Below are 25,093 nucleotides of genomic sequence, written 5' to 3'. Positions count from 1 at the left end.
ATGTGTTGACTAAACCGCTGCACAAAAATCTTTTTAATTATTTTAGAACCTGTATGGGAATAGAAGAGTGTTAGTAAATATTAATAGTTATTAGTATTACTCAATTTAAAGAATAAATATCGTTTTATTTGTTTACATTATTGGTTGTTTTTTAGATTAAATTGTCAAAACTTAATTGTCAAAGAATATTTTTGTCAAAGATTAAAAAGTATAGAATAACAGAAGGATATAAAAAGTCATAGATTATGAAAGTTGTAAAAGTAAAGTTAGGTAAAAAATGTCAGAAAACTAAGATAGTGTGTAGAAGTATGAGATAGAAGAAATTCAGGGTTGAGGAGGAGTGTTGAACTGTATTATGGCAACTCAGAATTTCTAAGTCAGTCGTTGTCTGTGGTCTGCACTAAGTGCAACCATGCTTTTGTCGTGTATCCTAATTATTAATAGAAATAGAAATTAAAGTGTCTTTAATATAGAAGGCTGAAGTTTTACTGGCTACAAGAATCCTCCAAGTACACCTATCACTGTGAAAATGTTTTGCCGAAAAAATTAAGAATTCTGTTTAATTTTGGCAAAACTAAATAAGGTGTTTGTACAGTGTAGTAAAAAACAGCTACGCAAAGTATTTGATATATTTACTTATACATATTTATAATAGGCATTAAATCAATATTGAATTCGTGATAACTAAGTAAATGTAATTTGTGAAATCATTATTAATGGATACACAGATAAACGCATATTTAGAGAAGAGAAGAATTCACTGCCATCTGAAGTTGAGACTGTACCCTTTCACACCACACAAAGTAGGCGCTGATAGTAGCAGTGAGCGTTATGTGAGCGTACTTGGAACTACAATACGCGGCCGAAAGTAATGTACATCGACCTTTAGAAGGAGATTTGTAGAGCACTGTCTCTGTCGTTGAGTCTGTTAAAACAAGCTGTTAAAACGTCATACAGGTAGAAGTGACAGAGACAACGTTCTACAAAGCTGAAATGTCATTCTAAAGGCCGATGTACATTACTTTCGGCCGCGTACTACAAATGTTAGTATAGGTAGGTACAGTATAAGGAGACACAGTAGTCCGACGCCTTTGATCTTGTAGTAAAATAGCATACTCTGTGGTTTAGGGGTTAAGCATTAGACCCCGGAAATACGATATGAAGAATCAAAATCACTGGCATAGTTTACCTAGTTGGGAAGTTGAAGTAGTAATGGGTGAGCACATAGCTCAAAGAACCTATGGACATTGAAGTTACAATGGGGATCAGCACCAGAAAGCGAAGTGTCGGTAGAACATGCAAGTCACTGGATATAAATGGTACCAGACCTTGGAGTATGGAAATCTAAACAAGAGACCTATGTCAAGCTGTGGACAACTTTACTATAGCATACTTAGGTATTTTATTTAGAGTTTTAGCAGCTAAATCGGTTCGGGACGTCTGCGAAACTTTGGAACGAGTACAAAGTGTTCGATTCCCAATGTACTAGCTCAATTTAGAAGTTTAACTGGGTATTTTCCAGTTTAGTTAAACTTTTCGTTTTGCTGAGACTGCCGACCCACTTATAATAGCGAACGCGAATAGCGCCGAGGCCAGGGCTGACAAAATTGAAATCGAATAGAATCTCTTAAATCCGCACTGCAATCCACACGATAGAGTTCACCTTGCGATGCAATAATGTATTCGCAAACGATGGCAAAGTCAAATTACGATCTTGGTAACATATTCCATGTCGTTCAATGTTTACTTTAGAATGTCCTAAATTTACACAATAAGTCATATAAAAATTAAACTTAATTCATTTAATTAATTATTACTTGTTTTACTGTGGCGATGTTAATATTAAACGAAATAGTATTTTTGTAACTACGAGCGCTGATATGAAACCTAAACTCAGTCGGGTATTTTTTTGATGATAAAAACACCACAATGTCTTTGAGAACTACCTAGTTACCGCAATTTCCTACTCTAAAATCTAGTATACCTTTTATGCCAATATGAAATTACATTCTAACTCCAAGTATTAAAATTTTCTTTATACCTTTTCTATTCTCGCTCCGATTGTAATTCGCAATTCTCTTGTCCTTCTTACTATTGGCTCCTACGATTGGGTTAAATAGCGCCCCTGAGAACTGAGACCCAGATGTACATTGCTTTTTTTGGCCTACGTACTTACGCTGTGTTCATCTTTTTCTGTTGGAGTTTTTAAATTCCCAAAGCCAAGGGAATTCTCTGACTAGGTAGTAGGTACACATTTTTTTAATGTTATGATTGTGTATCCATGTTTCACTACTTAATCAGTTTCATCAAGGTTTTTAATGTACCTATATCTACGGTCAGCAATCAGACTAGTCTCCTGAAAATCATCATCAATAAAATTAGTTTTGATCAGAAGTGTAGGGATGGGAAAAATGTCGGCATTGTCGGTTTATAGCAATCTCTTCAAAATGTGAAACCAAACCTACCAAAGGCATAATAAGACGAGGTACAGATGAGGGAATACAATGGAGCTCACGTACAACGGACGGGCAACATCTAAGTGCGGAAACTGGGCTAGGAGGGTAGATGTGAGGGAAGTAGTAGATAGTTCTCTGACGCTTCGTGCTCGATATACGAAGCGTTGAAGTCTGTTGAAACATTTTTATTTTATGTTGGGATAGAGATAAAATTGACTTACGCATCCTGGTTGTCATCGTCTCGCAAAGGCTGTTCGAGTCGAGTGGCTGTAACGGTAGCAACCCTCGGTTTCACTTCTGCCGTTACTGCCCAATGAGAATTGGCCGCTGTGACGCTCACCAACCTCAGCCCAGATTTCACCTTCATCCTGTTGAAACATAAATATAATCTGTTTAAAAAGGCCAAACTCTAAATGGAATGAGTACTGACATAACGTATGTTATCTGTTACATAAATCAAAACCTGCTTCTAACCTTACCCCAGGCCGAACATGACCAAAATTACGCTGAAATAAATGTATCGATTTTAAATCGTGTAACTGGTTCTTTCTCTTGACACTTTAATTATTATTGGTGGTCATAGGAGTGCTCATCATCAACCCGTCGCTGGATCTCCTCTTTAAGCTATAGGCCACCACTCTGGCGAAGTGTGGATTGGCAGACGTCACACACCTGCGAGAACATTATGGAGAACTCTCAGGCGATTTTTTTTTTCAACAAATTTCCTCACGATGTTTTCCTTCAAGTGATATTAATTTTTTAAAACACACATAACTCTGTAAAGTTAGATGTACGTGCCCGGAATCGAACCTCCGACTCCCGAATGCTGACGGCTGACGTCTTAGCCACTAGGCTATCACAAAGTTGAATGAAACGAGCCATTTCATACTGTTACAGTTTATTGAAAGTGATTTGGTTTAAAACGTGTTTTAAACCGGTAATTCTTTAATTCTAACTCCTTTGAATTGTCATTAACACGCCTTCGGGCTCTCTCATTTCCTAAAGCCCGTTGGGATTTCCCACGGTTAAAATATTAAAATCTCTTTCAGAAATAAAACTTCAAGTGTACTCTTTGAAATGTAAGCGTTATGTAAAACTGAAGTGGTTATAAATTTTAGTTTGGAGCGCAGTGCTATTCCCCGGCGACCCTACGCCTCGTAACTCAAAAGTAGGAACAGATATATTTGCTGAAGTTTCAGAGCAGGTGCTGCTTAAACTTAGAATATAATGTGAAATTATATCCTTGCTTTCTTTTATAGTGGATATTTTATACCCGACTACCGCAGGGTTATATGTGCAGTTTGTTGGTCCCTCGATTCTCGCATAATTGCCGAACTACTTTTTAAATGTTGATTATAACATAATCAACGCTAAGACGAACCTAGATTTTTTTATTAATTGTAATCGATAAACTTTGAAACTACTGAACCAATTTTAATAATTATTTCAACATTAAGCTGAACAAGAAAGCGGCTTTATCTACAAGTAACATAGGCTTATATTATGTTATTTTCACCCGAACAGGCCCGGAGGAACAGCTAGCCAATTTTAAAATTGATGGCGAAACCAACGCGGTTTTTGTATGAGTTCTCGGTCTCGGTACATTTTGCATACGTCGCCGTATGGTTATAATTTCGTGCATATTTTTTTTAAAATACTTGGACTATTAAGTGATGTTTTTAAGGACATCGACATGACTGTATATTTGAATCAGCGTCGAGTATTTACTGGGGTACCTATTTATTTATTTTACGGTGATACTGATATACCTAGTTCGTGAATGCAATCTGCGTGCATTTTATAGTGTTGTAGAAATCGTTGATGTCGATAGCATCGAGAGTTCCGTGTTGAGTATTGACAACAATTTGTAATGTCGATGTGAAGTCTAGTACACTTATCCCACTCATGCTTCAACCACGATTATTGCTTTTGCAAGCGGATTAGGTATCTACTTAAATACGCATTAAATTATGTGGACTTTAACTAAAATTAAACTCACCTTATAACAACATGTCCAATCGTATGACCAGCATCGCGACGAACGACGAAAGGTAGGTGTAATCTAAAGTGAGGATACAAAGGTGCTCTTGGCAATAGAAGAGCTGTGTCACCAGCTCGCGCTTCTCTATATCCCGCTCGAGGTCCCGCGAGAGTCACTATGCCCAACGGCCATGCAGGTTGAACGGAAACTTTCCCGCACACCCCTTCACCAGTATCGCCGCTACTCGCTTCTGCTGCACTATAGGCTAGTTTCATAGTTCTTGGTGGTCGTTTTCCTTTCCCATCAGCAGGCCACCATGCAGCCGGAACAGTTAGTTCTGCTAAACAGGCTCCTTCTTCGCCTTCAGGTCCACACGTCGCGGTCAATGTTTTTGTACCAATGCTAGCATGTAAGGTTATGCATACGCGACGTGGCCGCGCAGCCGCCCGCCGAGCGCCGCCTTCACCGCCCGTGTGAAACAAAACTCTAAGTACTGGCGCATCTTTAGGTAGTTCACGAAAGACCAGGTGAGCCGATACGTCAAGCCTGTGTGCTGTAGCGTCTTGCAATTCTACTAAACTAGCGTTTCTTCTCGGTGGTTCGAGGGGATCGGGTACAGCGTATCGTGCTGGTACTGTTTGTTTAGTAGAGAACGGCCCGTAGGTTGCTCTAACAGAAGCCGGAGCGGAACCTTGTAAGACTGTGAACCGGTCGAGTGATAAAAGAGCTCCAGGTAGAGCCGTCCCCATCGGCTCAGGTGGTGGTCCGGCCCCGTTCCATCTTGCCGTGTGTTTTAGGAAAAATCCACTATCTTTATTTTCGAAGTGGACTTCCACAGCCAACACGACCCCTGTAAACAAAAACAATATTTGTATCGACCACGTATAATAAGTAGTAAACAGAACGGGAGGCCGACGCAATAATTTTATTCTGTTAGGTGACAAAAGATAAAAGGGCAGTCAAATACTGGCACGGACCCAACTGCATTCGTTTCCCGCATCGGAATGTTCATTTATTGTTTACAAATAGGTACAGAATTATTTTCAAGCGTAAATTTTAACTGGAGTGTTGCATAATATTATAGCAGAACATTTTTCTTTTATGGCTTATCGAGTCGGAAATATCGCTAACGAGTATAATTGAAAGAGCAGCTGAAATTCCCTTTGACGAGTGCATCGTCAGACATGCGTTAGACACGCTCCTGTCATTCGTCTCGGTTATTGCGGGGATTCGTGTCACATTCTCTGCGTATGACTGTTGAGCGCCCTTCACGGAATTCATTACGCTGCTGTCTGTTTGATATGCCACCGGCTTCCAAAGATTTCCTTGGTATACACATCAAATAGAAATATCCGATAACGACATTTTGATGCTTATACTTATAGTACGCGACAGGTCGAAATGGCCGTGCCGTGGAAACCCCCTTGCTAACCCGGTGCGGGCGAGGGCGGATGTGCGGGGGGGTCCTCCCGCTTCATACCCCGATTACCATATCGACCTGTCGCGGACAATACGTAAGTACCAAACATATTTTTTATCAAATAATTAAAAAAACATATTTTAATTTTTACCGAGATCATTGCATCAAGCACAGTGATAGATGTTTTGATACCTCTATCTAAATTGACGACCAGACAAATTTGCTTTGCGATTACCGTGCGTTTCAAACCTAAAATGAGGTATGTATATAATTATTGCACCAAAACCCGCAATCACCAAAAAGCACCGAGTTGACATAACCGCATGCTCACCGCACTTGTCTTAACAAAATACGTTCATCTTAACGCAGTTCAAAACCGCGTGGTTGAATTTGATTCTGCGCGTTTTCCGCATGTCTGAACGGACCCTAAGATACTGACTCGATGAGTACGACATAGCGAACTAAAGGTAATTTTGTTGTGGAAAAACTAAACAAACATAAGTGTGTAGTTAACAGTGAAGTTCCCCGTAACACCGAGCTGCTTCATTTACAGAAAACGACTTTTCTGAACACGCTCCTCTCCTACGAGACAGAGCGAGATAATAAAAAGCTCCTGCACGTGACGCACTTACAACAAAGAACACTTGCAAAGCTTTCAATCCCACCGAGAGATATGATACCTTTATATTACACTGTTGTCGAGAAAATGGTTCAAGATTCGTTTCATTTCCGCGTATCTTATTCTTTTTTTATTTGTCCTCATTTATGTACGCCATATCGTACAATACTACGTCTTTGCAGCGTCTATCTAACGAGAAACAAATTATTACTACTTCTATTTGTAAAAGTAAAACAAATGCTGAAGTGGCATGGACAGCTCATGTCTGTAGTAGAAACGACGGCCGATGGGACAGGCGTTTGTTAAAGTGGAGACCGCGTACCGTTAAGCGCAGTGTAGGACGTTATCCAGCCCGTATAGCCGCCCGTAGCTCAATATAAGTAATATTATGTAAAAGTAAAACAAATGCTAAAGTGGCGTGTATACTATCTCTATGGGCATGGACACTGGACAGGCCATGTCTGTCGTAGAACCGGCGGCCGTACCTATAATATAGGCGACGGAAAGAGATCATTTACCAAAAGACGTTGACTCGCTAGAGAGGTGAACACTGAACACGATCCTCAGTCAAGACCGTCGGCTGGAGAGAGATTTTTATGTAATATTTTACCCTACTATAATAAGTCAATGGCAAAACCCAAGTGGAAAGTCTGACGTCAAAGCCATAGTTTGAAAGACAACTTAGTGTTATACACGACTAATGAACAAATATTTGCCCGGTAATGGAGAACGACACGTTACCGCATTCGTTTTGTTCCCTGTCATTGAAACACTATCAACAATCATACAGAAATGTACCTATGGATGGTTCATATTCATCAATGTTTATAAAAGCTTTCTGCGAAATGAACCGCTTAATGGAAAGTGACAAAAATTGGGAGGTCACCTCCCAATTGTTGTCACTTTACTGAATTGATGCCCGTGACTTCGTTCGTGTGGATTCCGGTTTTAAAAATCCCGTGCTAACTCTTTGATTTTCCGGGATAAAAAGTAGCCTATTTCCGTCCCCGAAATGTAAACAAACTCTGTACCAAATTTCATCAAAATCAGTTTAAGTTTTGGGCCATGAAAAGCTAGCACACTGACAGACAGACACTTTCGCATCTATAATATTAGTATGGATATCTAAAGTTCATTTTACCTATATATCTGTTTATATGGCCGAATACTAAACGATAACACAAGAGATGCACAAGGCGCACTTTTCACTTGTGATGGATTCGGCTGCTTCGGGCAGATCGAAGAAATTGCTGAGTTAGAGTCCGGAGTTGTCGTGACCTCTACTCATGCATTATTACTTACAGCGCGAACGATGCTACTGAACCGTGTCAGTTCTGAACAGATCTCAATTTTCCACCAATGGGTTGGTAGATAAAGAGGGAATTACGTAAGTAATACAATAAGGGTAGGTAGGCCACGCTTGCAGTTGCAAAGCTGGGGCGGATTAGCTAGCAATTTAAAGAAAAACTTTGCACGACATTGAATCGAACGAATAAGTAGCCACGGTTAGAACACCATGCCCTCCCTAAGGTCAGTCTGATAAAGACGGGTGATATCAGATATCGACCACGCTCGCCTATCTAAGATTAGTCGTGAGACAGTTATTACAGAGACTTCGCTTCGTCCCCCACGTTCGCCATTTATCGAGCGATATCAATTCGCTGAAACTTCTCTTTTTGGGATAGCGGTACAGAGAAAATTAAACCGTAGTCGAGATTTTGTACTCGCCGAAAATACATTGGTCCAACGGAGTGCTATGAAACTTTACTGTGAAATCGTATCGATTTTGAATAGGGCCGAATAAGACGATAGATATACGATATCTATCGTCTTATTCGTCTATCGTACATCGTAACTAGCTTATATTCGCGACTTCGTCCGCGTGGACTACACAAATTTCAAACCCCTATTTCACCCCCTTAGGGGTTGAATTTTCAAAAACCCTTTCTTAGCGGATGCCTACGTCATAATAGCTATCTGCATTCCAAATTTCAGCCCGATCCATCCAGTAGTTTGAGCTGTGCGTTGATAGATCAGTCAGTCAGTCAGTCACCTTTTCCTTTTATATATTTAGATTAAGACGCTGCCTCCTGTAACACAGTTTTTACTGTCTCGGGAGGGAGGGCCTTATATTAGTTTGTTACTACGTTTTTGTAAAATTTATAAAGATTAATATACAACGAATTACAAGCCAAACACTGTCCATTCCATAAATCGGTTAGTTAACGATACGCACACAAACAAGCAAATAAACTATTGCATACAAAGTCCAGCCTTCGTTCTGGAAGATTTAAAGAATTTCGCAGCTGCGAAAAACAGTAAAACACATTTCAGTACCGAGTAGGGTACAAAAAGTTTTCCGTAATAAAATTTGGAATGGGTAGGCTAAACGCTAAATTTTATTGACGACTCGCTTATACACGTAGTCTTTTGTAATATAATGAGAAAACGGTTATGTTATTCAGGATTTAGGTAAATATGATTATAAAGGAATGCTCGTTAAATAAAAACTGAACTGACGCACCGAAATTTTATAAAATACCAATAAAACGGGAAAATTGAGGAAAAAGAATGGAACGTAAAAAATAATGGTTCGCCCTCGTATGGAAGGGTGGGCTACTAAATAAATTGTTTGCCTTTTTTCAATTTCAGAAAACGTAGCCACAGCTGTTGCATATTTCAGTGCATTGAATTGGAACTATTTCGAGCGGTTTTTCGCAGCTAAGATTTATACGTAGGAAAAAGTAATACCTTGCATAGTCTCACGGCTCACTACTGAGCACGGGTCTCCTCTCAGAATAAAAAGGGTTTAGGTCATTGACACGTTGGTTCAGGGCAGACTTCACACCTTTGAAAATATTATGGAGAACTCTCAGGCATACAGGTTTCCTCACGATGTTTTTCTTGACCGGTAAAGCAAGTGATGTTTATTTGCTTAAAACTCACATATTTATTCCTAAAGTTAAAGGTGCGTGCCCGGGATCGAACCGCCGGGCCCCGACCCGACCTAGCCACTAGGCTATCACCGCTCTAGCCCTATAGTATCCCGTACGTGGTCATATAAAAATACGTATTTGTGTCGCCGATACGCCACGACACTCTTGTTATTTTGTTTGCTTGGTTTGTACCATGATGTCCACATAGCTGTGAGGCCGTGCCTTCCTATGAATGGAGCTGATAAAAGGCGTCAACTGACCAGTGACGCCTTTCATCTATGTAAATAATAAATACTTACGTACCCTAGATTTGCCGTTATAAAAAAGCATATAAAAATTATACCAGGAGCTTTGATTTTCATCGCATCTTCAGTGTTTTTACATAACGTGTGAAACAATTAGTGCAAAAAACATCATTTTCCCCCTTTACGTTTAAAAAGGTTGAACGAGCTTTTGCGTAGTTATAAAAGCTTTTTTGTAGTTGTTTTAAAATGATGACACCACTAGCAAATAGAATAGAGATTATACCTTAATCCGTAAATCCTATATCTATTTAATTTCATGTTTTTAATATAATACTTAGCAGCGTGTTTCGATAAAAATCTCTATATCGATAGCAGCGCGTACATAGGCATCTACCTAAGTACATATGTTTTTTTTAAAGCTTTTTTACACTTCTTGTCTTGTTTTGTTTCGTAGATAATAATAGTGGAGAAAAAAATTGTTCTTACGTTGTCTCGTAGTCATACCGAAAACAACAGATTAGATAGTCAGAGTTACATTACTTACATACCAACATACAAACAGTCAACTATTAAAAAAAAACCGGCCAAGTGCGAGTCCTGACTCGCGCAATGAGGGTTCCGTACTACAGTCGTATTTTTTCGACATTTGCACGATAATTCAAAAACTAGATGCATAAAATAAATAAAATCTGTTTTAGAACGTATCTGGTGAAGACCTTTCATATGATACCCCACTTGATATAGTCACTCACTTCGAAAGTTGAAAATACTAATTATTAGTTCATGACCACAATTTAATTTTTTTTTGTGTGATCTAACCCTAAATTCACGGGTTTCAGATTTTTCCCTAAATGTCAGCTATAAGATCTACCTACCTGCCAAATTTCATCATTCTAGGTCAACGGGATGTACCCTGTAGGTTTCTTGACAGACAGACAACAAAGTGATCCTATAAGGGTTCCGTTTTTCCTTTTGAGGTATGGAACCCTCAAAATATAGATTTTAGCTGATGAAGATCTTTATACTTATGTAGTAAATAGGAATAAGATTACGGAGTCACGGGTATGAGTATGACACGTGTGACAAACGAATAGATTGTTTAAAACATAGTACCTAAGCCGGATTCTACTGTGTTTAAGAAATAGTTAAGTATAATTTTTTACTAAAACTTGTTTATGTCACGATCAAATATCGATAGGATCGATGTAATGATTACAGGCTACCTAAACAAGACCCTGGCAAATGCCTGGTAAAAGTTTCTATAAGAGACTGAATTCTCAGAATAGATACAACCAGATTGAATACAGGTTTTGCGGTAAAAAGTAAAGATTAACTCTGGACATCGTCACGAGTTAATTGATTACAATCACTATCTGTCTCCCTCTTGTAAATTAAAGATGAAAGAGAGAGCCGCCACCCACTTAAGATGTGAGATTGAACCATGTGGTTATCGATAGGAGACGGGGTTCTTGGAACAATGTTGCAGTGACTCATATGGTCAGGCATGCGCTTATTTTATTTATTCTTTACATGGATCCACTTGTAAATAATTATTGTAATCGATAAGTCTTATAATAAAAAGTCAATAGGCTGTTTATGGTTTCAGTGTAGCTACACAGCTACCGACCAACTGGTCGATTCCGGAAAAGCGGCATCAATCATTACTAAGTACGTAAGTTTCTATTCTTGTTGCATCAATGCATTGTACATCGATGATTGTAGCCAATAGAAATCGTGCTTATAAGTTAAACTTATACCTAAATACTACTATTATTCAAGTTTCTATATATTGAGCGGTGTAGGCAAGGCACATGAGTACTGTAGCTGGCAGTAAATTTTGTACATCTACCTTTAGAAAGACATTTCGGCTTCGTATGGCGTTATCTCTGTCACTCATACCTATATGTGGCGTTTTGTCGGTTTCAACGACAGGGACAACGCTCTACGAAACTGCTATCTCTTTCTAAAGGTTTCTTGCCAGGTACTGTAGATGTTCCTTACTCTGTGGTGTAGGTACCCTATGTATCAGTTTACTGTTTAACAGTCAAAATAATAATAACGCAACAAAAACAACCAACTAATATTTTAGGTTCCAATAGGGCCGTGTTAAGTATTTAGATAGTTAGAAATGTCGCGGCCGTTAGCTCTCGAAGTGCACTTTATACGTTAACCTCTCGCACACTCGACTCGAGAGCACTCCTATGAAGTCTCGTTACGCAATACATTCCTCGCAGTTGATTTATAGGTATATCACCGTTGGAACTTTGTATGTGAAGACTCTAGAGTCTAGAACCTACTCGTAAGCAAGCTTTGCAGCAATAATATATTTCATTCAGAAAATTAGTATTAACCCTTGAGATTTCTTTGTTTATTTTCCTGAAAGTCTACCATATTCAAGATATTAAAAATTTCAGAAAAGAGAGATTTTAAAACTTATAGTATACGAATGCCAAGTTATTTGTGGTCATCAAGTATCTAAGGTCTAGCAACAGCCAAATCGATGACAGGGAGTAAAAATTTAACAAAAAAAAATTCATTCCATTTAAATGGAAATAAGAACAATAATAATTAAAACTACAAAACAACATAAACTTGAAATTAAATCTAAAACCTCATCGGAACCACCGCAGTTAGGCATTGTACCCGAAATGCTGGCAGCAAGTTGGCTACCTTAGATAGAATAAATAGTCTAAGTTGGCTACTATGTCTCGCTAATTTCATTATCTTTTCATATGATTTTTTTCAAATAAGTAGGTAGGTAGTAGGTAAGTATGACGGATCAGGGATCCGAAATTGGTGAATATTATTTGCTAAATAAAAACGGAAACACTAAGCCGACGAGTGTCAGGTAATAAATACTTCAGAAAAAACCTAGCAGAAAAGCGCGCGAGCATGAATGCGCGCGCGGAAAGAGCTTCTCCAAGAGCTCTATCTATAGGTGCAAACTTGAACAAAATCAGTTCGATACTTAGGCTTTCCAATAGACACGACGAGCTAACTTTATAACTGTATGATTATGAAATGATCTTGTAGATAGATTAGTACTACTCAGTAGGTATTTACTTAATATTTATGAAGGCTGGACGTTAATAGAAGCCGGATCTACGATAAAACTAATACGAATTACAAATCTAATCGTTAACAAGATAGTTAATTAAGCTTGCTTAGCTCTCGTGCAATATCTTAGAATGGATTAGGGTTAATTAGAATCCTAATTCCGACGGCTCAGTTAATCGTTGTGCATCCATTCCGTCTAGATGAATCGCCCCCGCACATTCCTGCCTTATTCACTATACAAATCCGTCATGGTGTTCACAGTAAAGCAAGCGCCGGCGCAAGCAAACTCGACGCTCTAGGCACGGTAATGTTTACCGTGCTCTAGGCGAATTACGGAACGTGCGCAAATGGCCATTCAAATAATTTACTTACGTGGGTAATTAAAGATAAGAAATTGATAAATTTTGTTCCAGATAAGTAGGGCCGATACGCTAGCATCGATGTTAATCATTTGTGTGATGCGAGCTTTGAATTCTTCTTGAAATAAAGTCCAGATATTGAGTAATATCTTGAGGGACCATACTTAATTTCTTACGCAAAACAAAGCCACAAGCACTAAATGCGTGAGCGAAGGGAGCGCGAAATTTTCTAAAAATCTTTTAATTTTAGAAACACGATGCTTTAAATTCAGGAATAATACACTGATAAAAACTAAATTTTTGTAATCTTGTTTTGCGATGCTGCTACACACAGAAGAGGTGCGAACTAATCACCCTCGCGCGAGTGAGGCAACTGTGTGCCTTATTCCCTGATGATTAAAGCTTAATTTACGCCAGAGCAATATAGTGCGACATTGCGGCATATCACAACTCACAGGGCCGCGTGGTATAAGATAAAAATGTACCAAGAATCGCAGGAAGACTGTTGTCGTCCCATAATATTTAGTTTCTACAACACAATGGCCGCAAAATTAATATTTCCAATTGCACGCTGCATTGTCGCATGTTGAGGCACTATCTTGAACTTTGACGATGTTTTTTTGATATTGATAAATGCTTTTTGGGCAGAGTGCAATGTTTTTAAGTTCAGCAAATAGAGCAAAATTCGAGCGGTCATTTTGAGCACAAAATCGCGTGCGTGTAAGTAATGCATAGTCCGCCCGCGCGTTGTACGTGTACATATGCGCTTAGAATACCTTGTGATCGTGCAGTACTTGATGCATTCGCTTTCCTTTGCATAGTTAATACGTGCGTAGGCCCTTGTCCGAGCTTATTCGCCGCCAGTACATAACGGGACGCCTTTATCTGGCCTGTGATGACAAAGATTTACTACTACACCTGTTTGCATATGATGTGCTACATCTATTTTGTTTGATCATCGCTTGAGAGTTGTGAAAGTTTACTGGTTATGGTAATCATCAGTTACCTTTTAGGTTAATGTATAGGTAAGTTTATGCAATGGCCTATGAGTAAATAAGTTACGAGGAGGGAGATGTCATACCTATCAGACTAGAACGTGCATTACCCGAGAGATAGCTGCAATGTAACTCACAAGAATACCGAACAAGACCAGAATAGTGCTGTTCCTGATTTTAGTCTATCCGTCAATAATATCGTTACTTTTCATACGGCGCAATTTTTGCGGCAATGTAAAGCAAGGAATTAGATATTGTTTTTAGAGACGCATTTTTGTCGCCTGATTTATGAGATTTGCTCCTCCAAAAAATATGACATCTCTATGCTTGCGAGTGTTAAGAATGTCAGAACAGACATCCAAACGAGAAGGACTTTTCATTATGGTGAAAATTTCTAGCAGGTTGTTAGTGTCCGCAATTAGTCGGGACGTTGAAGGGCGATTGTGTGGCGACAAGAGTTTCCTCCCTGCGAATTGTCGTGCTCAACAATATCTTGTCTCACTCATCTAAATGCAAATGGAGTAGAACGCCCCTTGATCTTTGTGTTCGCACCCCTCATTTGTCTAGTTGCGGTGTAAGGATTTGCAAGGTTTACTTGCTTGATTCATAGCTAGTAGCTGTAACCAACGCAAGGCTTTCCGGTGATTAAATATGGAAAATGCAATTAAAATATAACGACTAAAACGTACAGGAATTTAGTGAATTACTACAACCAGTGTGTTGAATTAATTTGTAGTATATTTATTCATCATCATCATGATCAACCCAACGCCGGCTATAGAGCACAGGTCTCCTCTCAGAGTGAGAAAGATTTTGGCCATAGTCTACCACGCTATGGCCAAGTGCCGATTGGCAGACTTCACACATCTTTGAGAACATTATGGAGAACTCTCAGGCATGTAGGTTTCCTAAATATGTTTTCCTTCACCGTTAAAGCAAGTGATATTTAATTCCGAAAAGTTAGAGATGCGTGCCCGGGATCGAACCCCCGACCTCCGATTAGAAAGCGGACGTCCTTAGCTTTACAGTACATTTATTAGGCTCTCAAATTATAAAGAGTTCAATAGTTCGTACAAAATGACTCCTCACGCGCCATTTTAACACTATGGGCCATAATAAGGACTAAATCGTACTTTTGACATGGACACATAAAGTTAAAATGGCGTGTGAAGAGTTAAACTTTACGCGTTATATCCTTGTTTATTAATCAAAAGGATGAATTGGTCAGACTGCGTACATACCTCTACATAATATGATGGGTAAAATACGGAATCGAAACGGGAAATAACGGGAAATCACAAAGATAAGTAGCAATTTTTTTGGGTCAGGTGAAATGGATATTAATAACAATGCGGCAGGTCTCTGACATTTAGGTACTTACCTACGTCTTGTAGAGAAATAAGACAATATAATATTATAGGATGTACAAAAGAATGGCTAATCGCGATAAAGCATGAAATATTGTTTTATTTTTGTACCTTGTACCTATCTACTAGCATGCATTAATATCGCTGACTGCAGACTTGCAGAGACTTTCAGGTTTATTCGATATCTCGTTATAACATACTGGGTATTCATGGTAGCTACTGAATCTGTGTTTGCATAATATTGTGAAGGATATATTTTATCAATTATTTACAATATTTATTTATTTATTAAATAAAAACTTACCTACTTAAAGTTAAAAATTGTACACTACGAGTAATATGCCATCAGGGCCTGAGTTTTTACCATCTCAGCTCAACGCCGGCACACTATTGAGCACACAGTCCACCATGCTGGCCAAGTGCGGATTGGCTTCACACACCTTTGAGCACATTATGGAGAAGTATCAGCATGCGCAGGATTTCTCCACGATGCCTCTTGCCGTTAAAGCAAGTGTTACTTAAAACGCAAATAACTCCGAAAAGTTAGGAATGCATGCTCGCAATTTACCGCTTTAACTACCGTTCTTACATAACGTTAACTGCATGAGTCTACGCAAAAAATATCGATGTCAGCGAGCATTTTAACGACTCTGTCTATTATTTATCAACGAATTGGGTCACATTACTAGCGCATTTCTCAGGATGGCCTTTCACACTACCTAGATACAAAAGTATCGATCAGCAGAAACTTCTTGCCCTGTCTTGCTTAAGGAAGTCTAAATCCATACTAATATTATAAATACGAAACTGAATGTCTGTGTCTGTCTGTCTGCTAGCGTTTAACCACCTTTTAATGGTCCAGCCGTTTAATCGATTTTGACGAATTTGACGAATAAATAGATAGTTTGTATCTCGGGGACTGATATAGACTACTGTTCATCCCGGGAAATCAAATAGTTTCCACGGGAGTTACCTAAACCTAAATCCAAGTAGACGAAGTCGCGCGCATCATCTACTACAAAAATAATATAGGAGAAAACATTACTAGCTACAAATAAGAAAAAAATATTTGACGAAATTTTTGTAGGGGATGGACGTCGATGAAATCGATTTACCATCAAGAGCTTTTACTGCAGAGGGATGGAAATAAGATAAGCTTGATAGAGAGGTATTGTAATCGACCTTTGCGGGTAGAAGAATGCAAATGAAATTGAAGCTTGCTTGTTCACTGTGCCACAACATCTGATCCTCTATGAATTACTTCATGAAAATGATGTCAGTCTTGATATTAAAGAGACTCATGTATGGCCTATCATAATATATTTTATCTTTAGTTAATGAATAAAGAACATTTTGCGATAGCATTTAGCAAATAACACAGATAACCGATTGCTGGGAATTGTGACAGCGAGTCACACAAAAAGGACACAACAGAATAAAGCCTTTGTTTTAATTTACTGCGGCCCTGATAATTTTACGGAAGAATTAAAATCATTGTATCGTTATTTACTGTTGGAAGTGAGCTCACTTTTGGTTAAAAATATAATTAAAAACTGTTTAATTATTTTAATTTTGTATTTACCAAACCCGTGTTTGGTCGTATAACAAATTGCTGTTGCGCTGGAACCGTGTCCCATTAACATCGAAATGACGTCATTTTGACGTCAGCCGAAATAAAAATATATATAAAAACGCTATCATAAAATCAGTAAAAATATTTATACTAATATTATAAACAGGAAAGATTTGTATGTTTGTAATCGATAAACTTTAAACTACCGAACTGATTTTAATAATTTTTTCACCATTACAAAGCTGCGTTATTCAGTAGTAACATAGGCTGTAAATTACATATTATGTACCACGGGCGAAGTCGTGGGCAAAAGTTAGTGGTATTATAAATGCGATTTGTTGATTTGTCCGCAACAAGCAACGGATCGATTTAAACGATCGATTCGGAAATTTAAACATGAATATAGTTTTAAAGACCTGGAGAATGTGACTTTTTATCCCGGGAAATCTTGTATGACGATAAGTACTAGTCTAGAGTCTAGACATAATAAAGAAGAATAATTATTCACCGTCATGTTATTTTGAATACGTATTTATTTGTACCGAAAAATTGTTATCGTGACCAATTGCAGTTTAACTAACGCGGAGACCTGCTGCGCACGCGCCGGTTAATCAGCGGGGAGTCAAAGCCCGAGTACACGCAGACTCATAAATGACATGCAACAACTCGGACAAAAACCTAGTACCAAGCAAAAAATATGTGAGAAGGATAGATTTATTCACTGTAGTGTACCGAGAAAGAGATCGCAATGTAGCAATGTTGGTTGCCACGAGATCAAAAAATCAAATAATATAATTAATATAGCGTTTTAAAAATAAACTACATATGTTAATAAACAAAAGCAATTTTACAATATTTTTGAAAATTGTAATTAATATCTAATTATCCACTTATTAATTTTTTTTTTAATAAAAAAATCTAGATAGGAGCATTTTCGGATTTTTTTATCGAACAAATTGTGTCTAATCCTGTTTAAAAATGTACCATTTAGGTAGGAAAAAATAAATCTATAAGTTACTCAGTGTATGTTACGGATACAGCTATCCTTACCTATCTATATAAAACCCAGGCATCGCCGGGGGAGCTAACATGTCGTCTAGCAGCCCAGCTACGTGTGGAAATATGCCATCTCATCACGTTCCGGCACATAGAGTCATCAAGGTCTGCAGCCACCTCTGTACGTGATCTCTGGTGCTAACCGACCACAGAACGGTAGAGGGGAAATCGATATAAAATCGATAGAGTTAGTTTTAAGGTAGCATTAATCTAGCATAAGTAGTATTTGTAATTTAGATAAGATATAGTTAAGTAAAGGCCTTCGTGTCCCAACGTCGACACGAATGTCCTAATTAAATCATTTTCGTAACCAAAAAGGACTTCTGCCTTCAACCCCCGCTCCAGGTAGCCGCCCTTACGTAACTGGCGCAGTCGGTAGGATAGTCCTGGATGTTCAAGGTCGTCGTGGTGCATCCCCTAAAATCAGGTCAACGCCGTCAACTTCCTTGTCGGGACTACAGAACCTACGAGGAGCAGCTGTCATAGGAGCTGCCGCTGAAGACTTCGAGTCATACTGGAAATCGATGGATCGAAGCTCGCCAGCGACTTTGGTTTTGTAAGTACATGAAATCCTTTTTATTGGTTGTTATATTAACTTTTGCGCAGGGTACTATAATTTTATAACTAATACGATTTTTTATTACGATTTTCACCCGCGTAGTAGATACTTTCATTTTATTGAGTTTTGGTAATTTAATTATTTGATACCTTTAGGTAGGACAGTTTAGAATATTTAAAAAATGACGGAACTTAGCCAAGTAGATTTGTTAGATAGAATAAATAAGTCACTTAAGTTTTTACCGAATTTTGATGGAAATTCTTATACTTTAACGAGATTTATTAATTTAGCCGACCAATTAGTGCGCTCATTTTTAAATCCAGGTCAAGAGTATGAGCTTTCAAACCTTTCCTTGATTAGCGGAATTCTTAATAAAATTACCGGATCTGCAGCAAGAACTATATCAGCCTACGGAATTTCCGATGATTGGAATAAAATTAAAGATACATTAGTTAACAGTTTTTCCGATTACCGAGATGAAATAACCTTACTAACAGACTTATCATATTTAATTCAGGGTCCAGATACAGTACAAATATTTTACGAAAAAGTTCAAAATTTACTCTGCACACTTATTACGTATGTAGAGCTACACGAAACTGTCAAAACTACTGTCGAAGTAAAAATAACACTCTATCAAAAGTTAGCCCTTAAAACGTTCTTAAAAGGTATAAGAGAACCTTTAGGGTCAAGAGTAAGGTGTATGAGACCCCCCACGCTGCAAACTGCTCTTGAATTTGCCAAAGAAGAATTAAATATAATACATCTACAGAACAGAACTAATTTTTTTCAAAATTATTATAAGCATACTCGTAGACCTTATTATTTTTATTCACAGCGAAATTATTATAGTGGTACGAATTCCCCTTCTAGATCACGAAAATACTCAATGTCCCAAAAACACATTCCTTCAGAACCTCAATACCCTTCAAGCACTTATATCCCATGCCAACCTCACCCTGATTCAAAAATTTGCCCACAGGTGGACTTAAATCTACACAGTACACTGGAAACTCCGGAACGTAAAATTCCTGTGTATAATAATATATCGGACCAATATTATAATTCCCAACAATACGTGCCGACCCGGTGTGAAAATGAAATTGACACCGTTGCTGACGATAGGCAGAATTACGATTTCATAATATCACGTTTGCCCATAGAACAGTTAAATGCAGAGGAGACAATGAATTTAATTAACCTTTGTAAAGAATTTCCAGATGTATTTATTTCTAATATAGGTAATTTAACTGTCGATTTCCGACAACTTAATAAATTAGATAAAAAGAATCCGAGTGATTTTACCAACTTTCTGGATAAAATCGGGAGGTCTTTGTACTTTACGACTTTAGATATACAAAATTCATATACAATTTCCGAAGATCTTATGGACAGTGTCCTTCAAGGCCTACCAAATTGTACAACCCTTTTTGACAAAATTGTAATTTTTTCAACATCCTTACAGGAACACATACTCAATTTGCGAGATTCGTTCGAACGATTTAGAAACTTCAATTTAAAAATCCAGTTAGATAAATCTGAATTTTTCAAACGCGAAACGCCATTCTGTCACAGGTATTCTCCAGATGGTATAAAACCAAACCCACATTATGTTTTACATATTTTAAATTACCCATTACCTAAAAATCGCCAGCAGATTAAGGAATTTTTAGGCATCCTTGGCTTTTACAGAAGATTCATACCCGACTTCGCAAGTGTAACCAAGCCTTTAACATCGTGCTTGAAGAAAGGAGCGAAATTAAATTTTGATTCAGAATTCGTCAATTGTTTCAGACAGTGTCAAATTCTTGTTAAAAATATGCCTATCCTAGCATATACAGATTTTGGAAAAGAATTAAATTTAACTACATACGCATCAGAAACCACTTTAAGTGCAACGCTTACGCAAGGCCCTCTTGGCGCCGATATGCCTATTGCATACTCTTCCAGAACTTTGAATGATAGTGAAACTAAATATCCTACGAATAAAAAAGAACTTCTTGCAATAGTCTGGGCCACAAAATACTTTAGGCCGTATCTTTTTGGTAAAAAGTTTAATTTGATTTCTAATTTTCAAAATTTACCCAAGTTCAAAGAATTAGGTCCACGTATTACGCGATGGAATTTAAAGTTAAGTGAATACGATTATACAATTATTAATAAAAAGGTTTCAGAAACGAACGCGGATACCCCGTTAAATAAATCTAGGTCCGTTAATCATTTGGAAAAATCAAAATTACAGGCAAAGCCACAGGAAAAACCGAGTTTAAGTCAAATTAACACTAAGCATACGAAGGTACAGAATCCTATTTCCAAAATTCCTAACCAAACCTCGAATTCCCAAAACCATACTATACATTTATATACACGAAGGAAAATTCGCGGTCCCTTTACAAAATCACGTTTTAAAAGACAGGTAATAAAGTAAATTAATTAGATAGGTATGTGCAATTCTTTCCAGACATTAAATTACAAAGATATAGAATTTGTCTTTTCACACGATCAAGTTTCAGCCAACCGATAGGACTACTATATTCCTATGTTTTACCAAGAACTATAACACTATATCTTTAAAATAATTAGTTTTTGCAATTAGATAATTATTTCAACACATATATACATTCTTTACTATAGACCTTTTACATTTTAGCATTTATTATTTCTTCTAAATTATAGCAAAACTAGGTGTACCACTAATCGGAAAAAGTTAAGAAAGCTCTTACTTGTGTCACATTGTGACTATAGAATAATGAGCAAATTTAGCATAAAGTAGGTATACCTAATGCTCACGTCCTGTAAATTTTCGTGCCTTGAACCGAAAATATGCAAGAAATCTTGAGCAGAACCTACATCATTCCCGGATCAAAAGTAAGTAGAAATAGTTAGATCATTGATAACTCAATGTACTTACCTACACCTTATTCAAAAATATAATATAATTTTAAAAAGTTCTTTCTAAAAGTAAGTAGGTATATAATAAGTCATAGTTACCTATCTAGTTATAACGAGTAGACATTTAGCTTATCATTTTACAGAATTCATGCAGATGTAGTCCTTAGGTTTCTTTTTACATTACATTTAGTTCAGATTTTTTTATCAATTTAGCTTGAATTAATTAGTACATTCTGTCAATTATACTACTTTGCTTTTAATATACCTATCGTAGTAGTTATAGTCCCATATGCACATTTTTATCTCAACCAATTCTAAGGTTTTCATTTACATTGAGGCTGAATGCCCGAAGGTCAGTTCTTCAAAACTACGTGAGCAGAAAATATCACTCACTGAGGAACCAATTTATCCGGAGAACACATCAACTACTGTTACAGGAGATAGATGAAACGTGATAATCCACGCCTATCTCTCTGTCTAAGGAGGCTCAGAGAAAGCAGCTCAACCATTATCCATGAATTAAGAACTACTTCAATACTACCAGTATGCCGCAATATTCGGCTTCACTTTCAACGGTACGATTCGATCAGCCCATTACAGATGCTTCATCTTCACGAACGAAGTCCAGCAGCAGCCCTCCAGACTGAGGGTGGAAACCTCCGAGGACGTTCCGGCGACATTTCCGTTAAAATTACTACAATGGTCGCCGCACTGAGGGTGGAGGTGTTACGGATACAGCTATCCTTACCTATCTATATAAAACCCAGGCATCGCCGGGGGAGCTAACATGTCGTCTAGCAGCCCAGCTACGTGTGGAAATATGCCATCTCATCACGTTCCGGCACATAGAGTCATCAAGGTCTGCAGCCACCTCTGTACGTGATCTCTGGTGCTAACCGACCACAGAACGGTAGAGGGGAAATCGATATAAAATCGATAGAGTTAGTTTTAAGGTAGCATTAATCTAGCATAAGTAGTATTTGTAATTTAGATAAGATATAGTTAAGTAAAGGCCTTCGTGTCCCAACGTCGACACGAATGTCCTAATTAAATCATTTTCGTAACCAAAAAGGACTTCTGCCTTCAACCCCCGCTCCAGGTAGCCGCCCTTACGTAACTTGTACTCAACACAACAAAATCATGTTGCTACTAATAAAAACGTGATAATTCAAAACATTTACTACGATAACATGCCGATATTTAAAAGATCACTACAATATTCAAAGGGAATCCCCTTGTTCGAGCCGAAGGAAGGTGTATGATGTACCTACTATATTATGTAAGTACAGTATGTAAAGGTAATTGATTATAGAGAGAGACTAGAGAGCCAGCGCGTGCCAGACCTTTCTTGTTTAATAAAAGCTGAAAGTTTCTGTGCGTAATGTCCCCAACACTAGGAGGAACGTTTGTTTGGATGTTTGTTTCGCTCATGATCAAATGAACAGATTTTATAAATCAGGTGACCGCTTTTCTTATTCAAATCATAGGTGCATGTTTTGAGTGCAAAAAACACGTGCCTCACGTGATGAAGAGTGAAAAGAACTATCATCGCACATCAGACAGTACTTACATATAAACTTGGACGATTGCAATAATTAATATTCGTATCATCTAGAAAAGACGCCCCGCCCCACAGCTTTCATAATTTCTGCAATCGCAATCTGAATATGAACACTTTTCGCAAAAAAATCTGCAATTTACATAAATTCTTTGAATTAAACCCGGCCATAAAAATCCCACAAGCTTCCCCTTTCATCTCATTACCATAAGGCGAATTTATCACGAGGTTGTATGAAAGGCTTAGGTAAAATGCTTGTCGCCAGACTTATCTCAGTACGTGATGAAGTATGGTCTAAAGACCATACCTCTTTCGTCACTAATTTATAAATTTTTTATTAGATAATAGTACGACAAGATATACATGTCAGATTATAAGCTATCAAGTATCATCATACAGAGCTTACTCTTATGCTTGCCTCATCACATGCCCCGGATAGTAAATTGATAAAATTAGAAATTGTGGAATTATTTTCTATGAACAAGCTAGTGGATTTAGTAATCAAAATTATTATTGTAATACTAAACTTCCAACTCACTAACCACTTTAAACTTTAATTAAGTTAAAACTATGTCAATTTATGATTACTAAACTAAACTGTTTCATTAATTAGTTGCCTACTTCAAAATAAGTTCAAGCTGTTATATAACATATATTTATTATAAGTATATAAACTTATTCGTTTAAAATATTCATTTAGTAATAGCGATTTACTTATTCTTTACAAATACTAACAAAAAAAACTCTCTTTTGAATAGGATATGATACAATGGTACAAAATGTATTCGAAGCATCTCAGAAAGAAAATTTCTATTTTAAGCACCTAACCTAGGTATAATGCTTGCTATTTTTTAGAAATGGACGAATGCTTTATGGAATTTTTACCTAATTGTTTAAAAAACATTACAAGGATAACTTTTAAAAACGTGAGGCAAACATTGTTCTAGGTATATCACATATTTTTGTCTGCCAAGGTATTTCAAGAGAAAGAAAAGAAAATTATGTTCAGAATTTCTCACGAGGAAAAATGTCCAAACTTTGAAGCGAGAGACCGGTTCCATCAACAAGATTGCTGATACACAGTAGGCGGTACACTAGATACGTGGTTGCGACACTGCACAAAGCCTTTATAGTACACGACATAATATACCCTTGCTTTGAAACGGGAATGGTACCTACCTATTTGATAAATGAAATATACAAAACTAAATACGCAGCTTGCTTTGTAACCTGAATTGCAAACTTTTTGCGAGGTATTTTCATTCATACAAAAGCTTTTAACCTACATAATATATAGGTATCTATTAATTCTGTCAACAACGTGCACAAAACAACAACACGGAACCCTAAAAATGATTATTCTTTCATGTGGCCAGTCGAATGAATACCCAATTGCTTTCTTGCTGAGCTTCGTCATCAAACGAAAGCTAAAGGTATACTTCGTATAACAATGGTGTCGAAAGGTGAAGCTTCCATCAGCAAGATTGCTAATACACTCGTGAGACAGTAGCACTAGCAACGCGATGTCACAAAGCCTTTATGTTCTAATGCACGTGTTATATTGTACCATGCTTTTAGAGCAAGTAAGCCCATACACACAACGTGAAATAGAGGTTTGTGGTTTCTGCAGTATTACAAATTACAGTTTCACCTTGTACTGCGGTTTTTGTTTATCCAGGTATTCTAGCTATAAAATAGTATGATGATGCCCGCTACTTAGCCTGTCTGGATTTATATATTTTTAACCTGTAGGAACTCTTTGTTTTCGGGAATAAAAAGTAGTTTAGCTTAGCTTTGGGATGCAAGTTATCTCTGTGCCAAATTTCGTGAAAATCGGTTAAACGCCCATCCGTAAAAAGCTACGAAACAGACAGCCAGATAAACTTTCGCATTTATAAAATACGATTTTTTACATTAATTGCGCTTTTAGCATCATATAAACTCATACTTGTTTGAGCATTTTCACGGCGCAATCCTTTGAGCGAGACCGTGCACTTCTCGATTGCTCGGGCAGTAATTT

The 25,093-nt window shown here is 37.5% G+C and overlaps 2 protein-coding genes across 3 annotated transcripts in view; one reads left to right on the top strand and one right to left on the bottom strand.

Annotated features, from left to right (window-relative positions):
* The window catches only part of LOC117996707 (glycolipid transfer protein-like), a 162,531-nt gene that overhangs the window by 50,228 nt on the left and 87,210 nt on the right, over positions 1–25,093 (top strand). The window lies entirely within an intron of this gene.
* dtn (transmembrane protein 132C dtn) overlaps positions 1–25,093 on the bottom strand; it is a 113,273-nt gene that overhangs the window by 25,802 nt on the left and 62,378 nt on the right. The window contains 2 exon segments of the mRNA XM_069509365.1: positions 2,678–2,824; positions 4,456–5,287. Coding sequence (XP_069365466.1) covers positions 2,678–2,824; positions 4,456–5,287 — 979 coding nt within the window.

The sequence above is a fragment of the Maniola hyperantus genome, chromosome 3 (genome assembly GCF_902806685.2).
Source record: "Maniola hyperantus chromosome 3, iAphHyp1.2, whole genome shotgun sequence".
NCBI lineage: Eukaryota > Metazoa > Arthropoda > Insecta > Lepidoptera > Nymphalidae > Maniola > Maniola hyperantus.
Note: the sequence above shows the minus strand (reverse complement) of the source record. Positions and strands in the feature narration are given on the sequence as shown.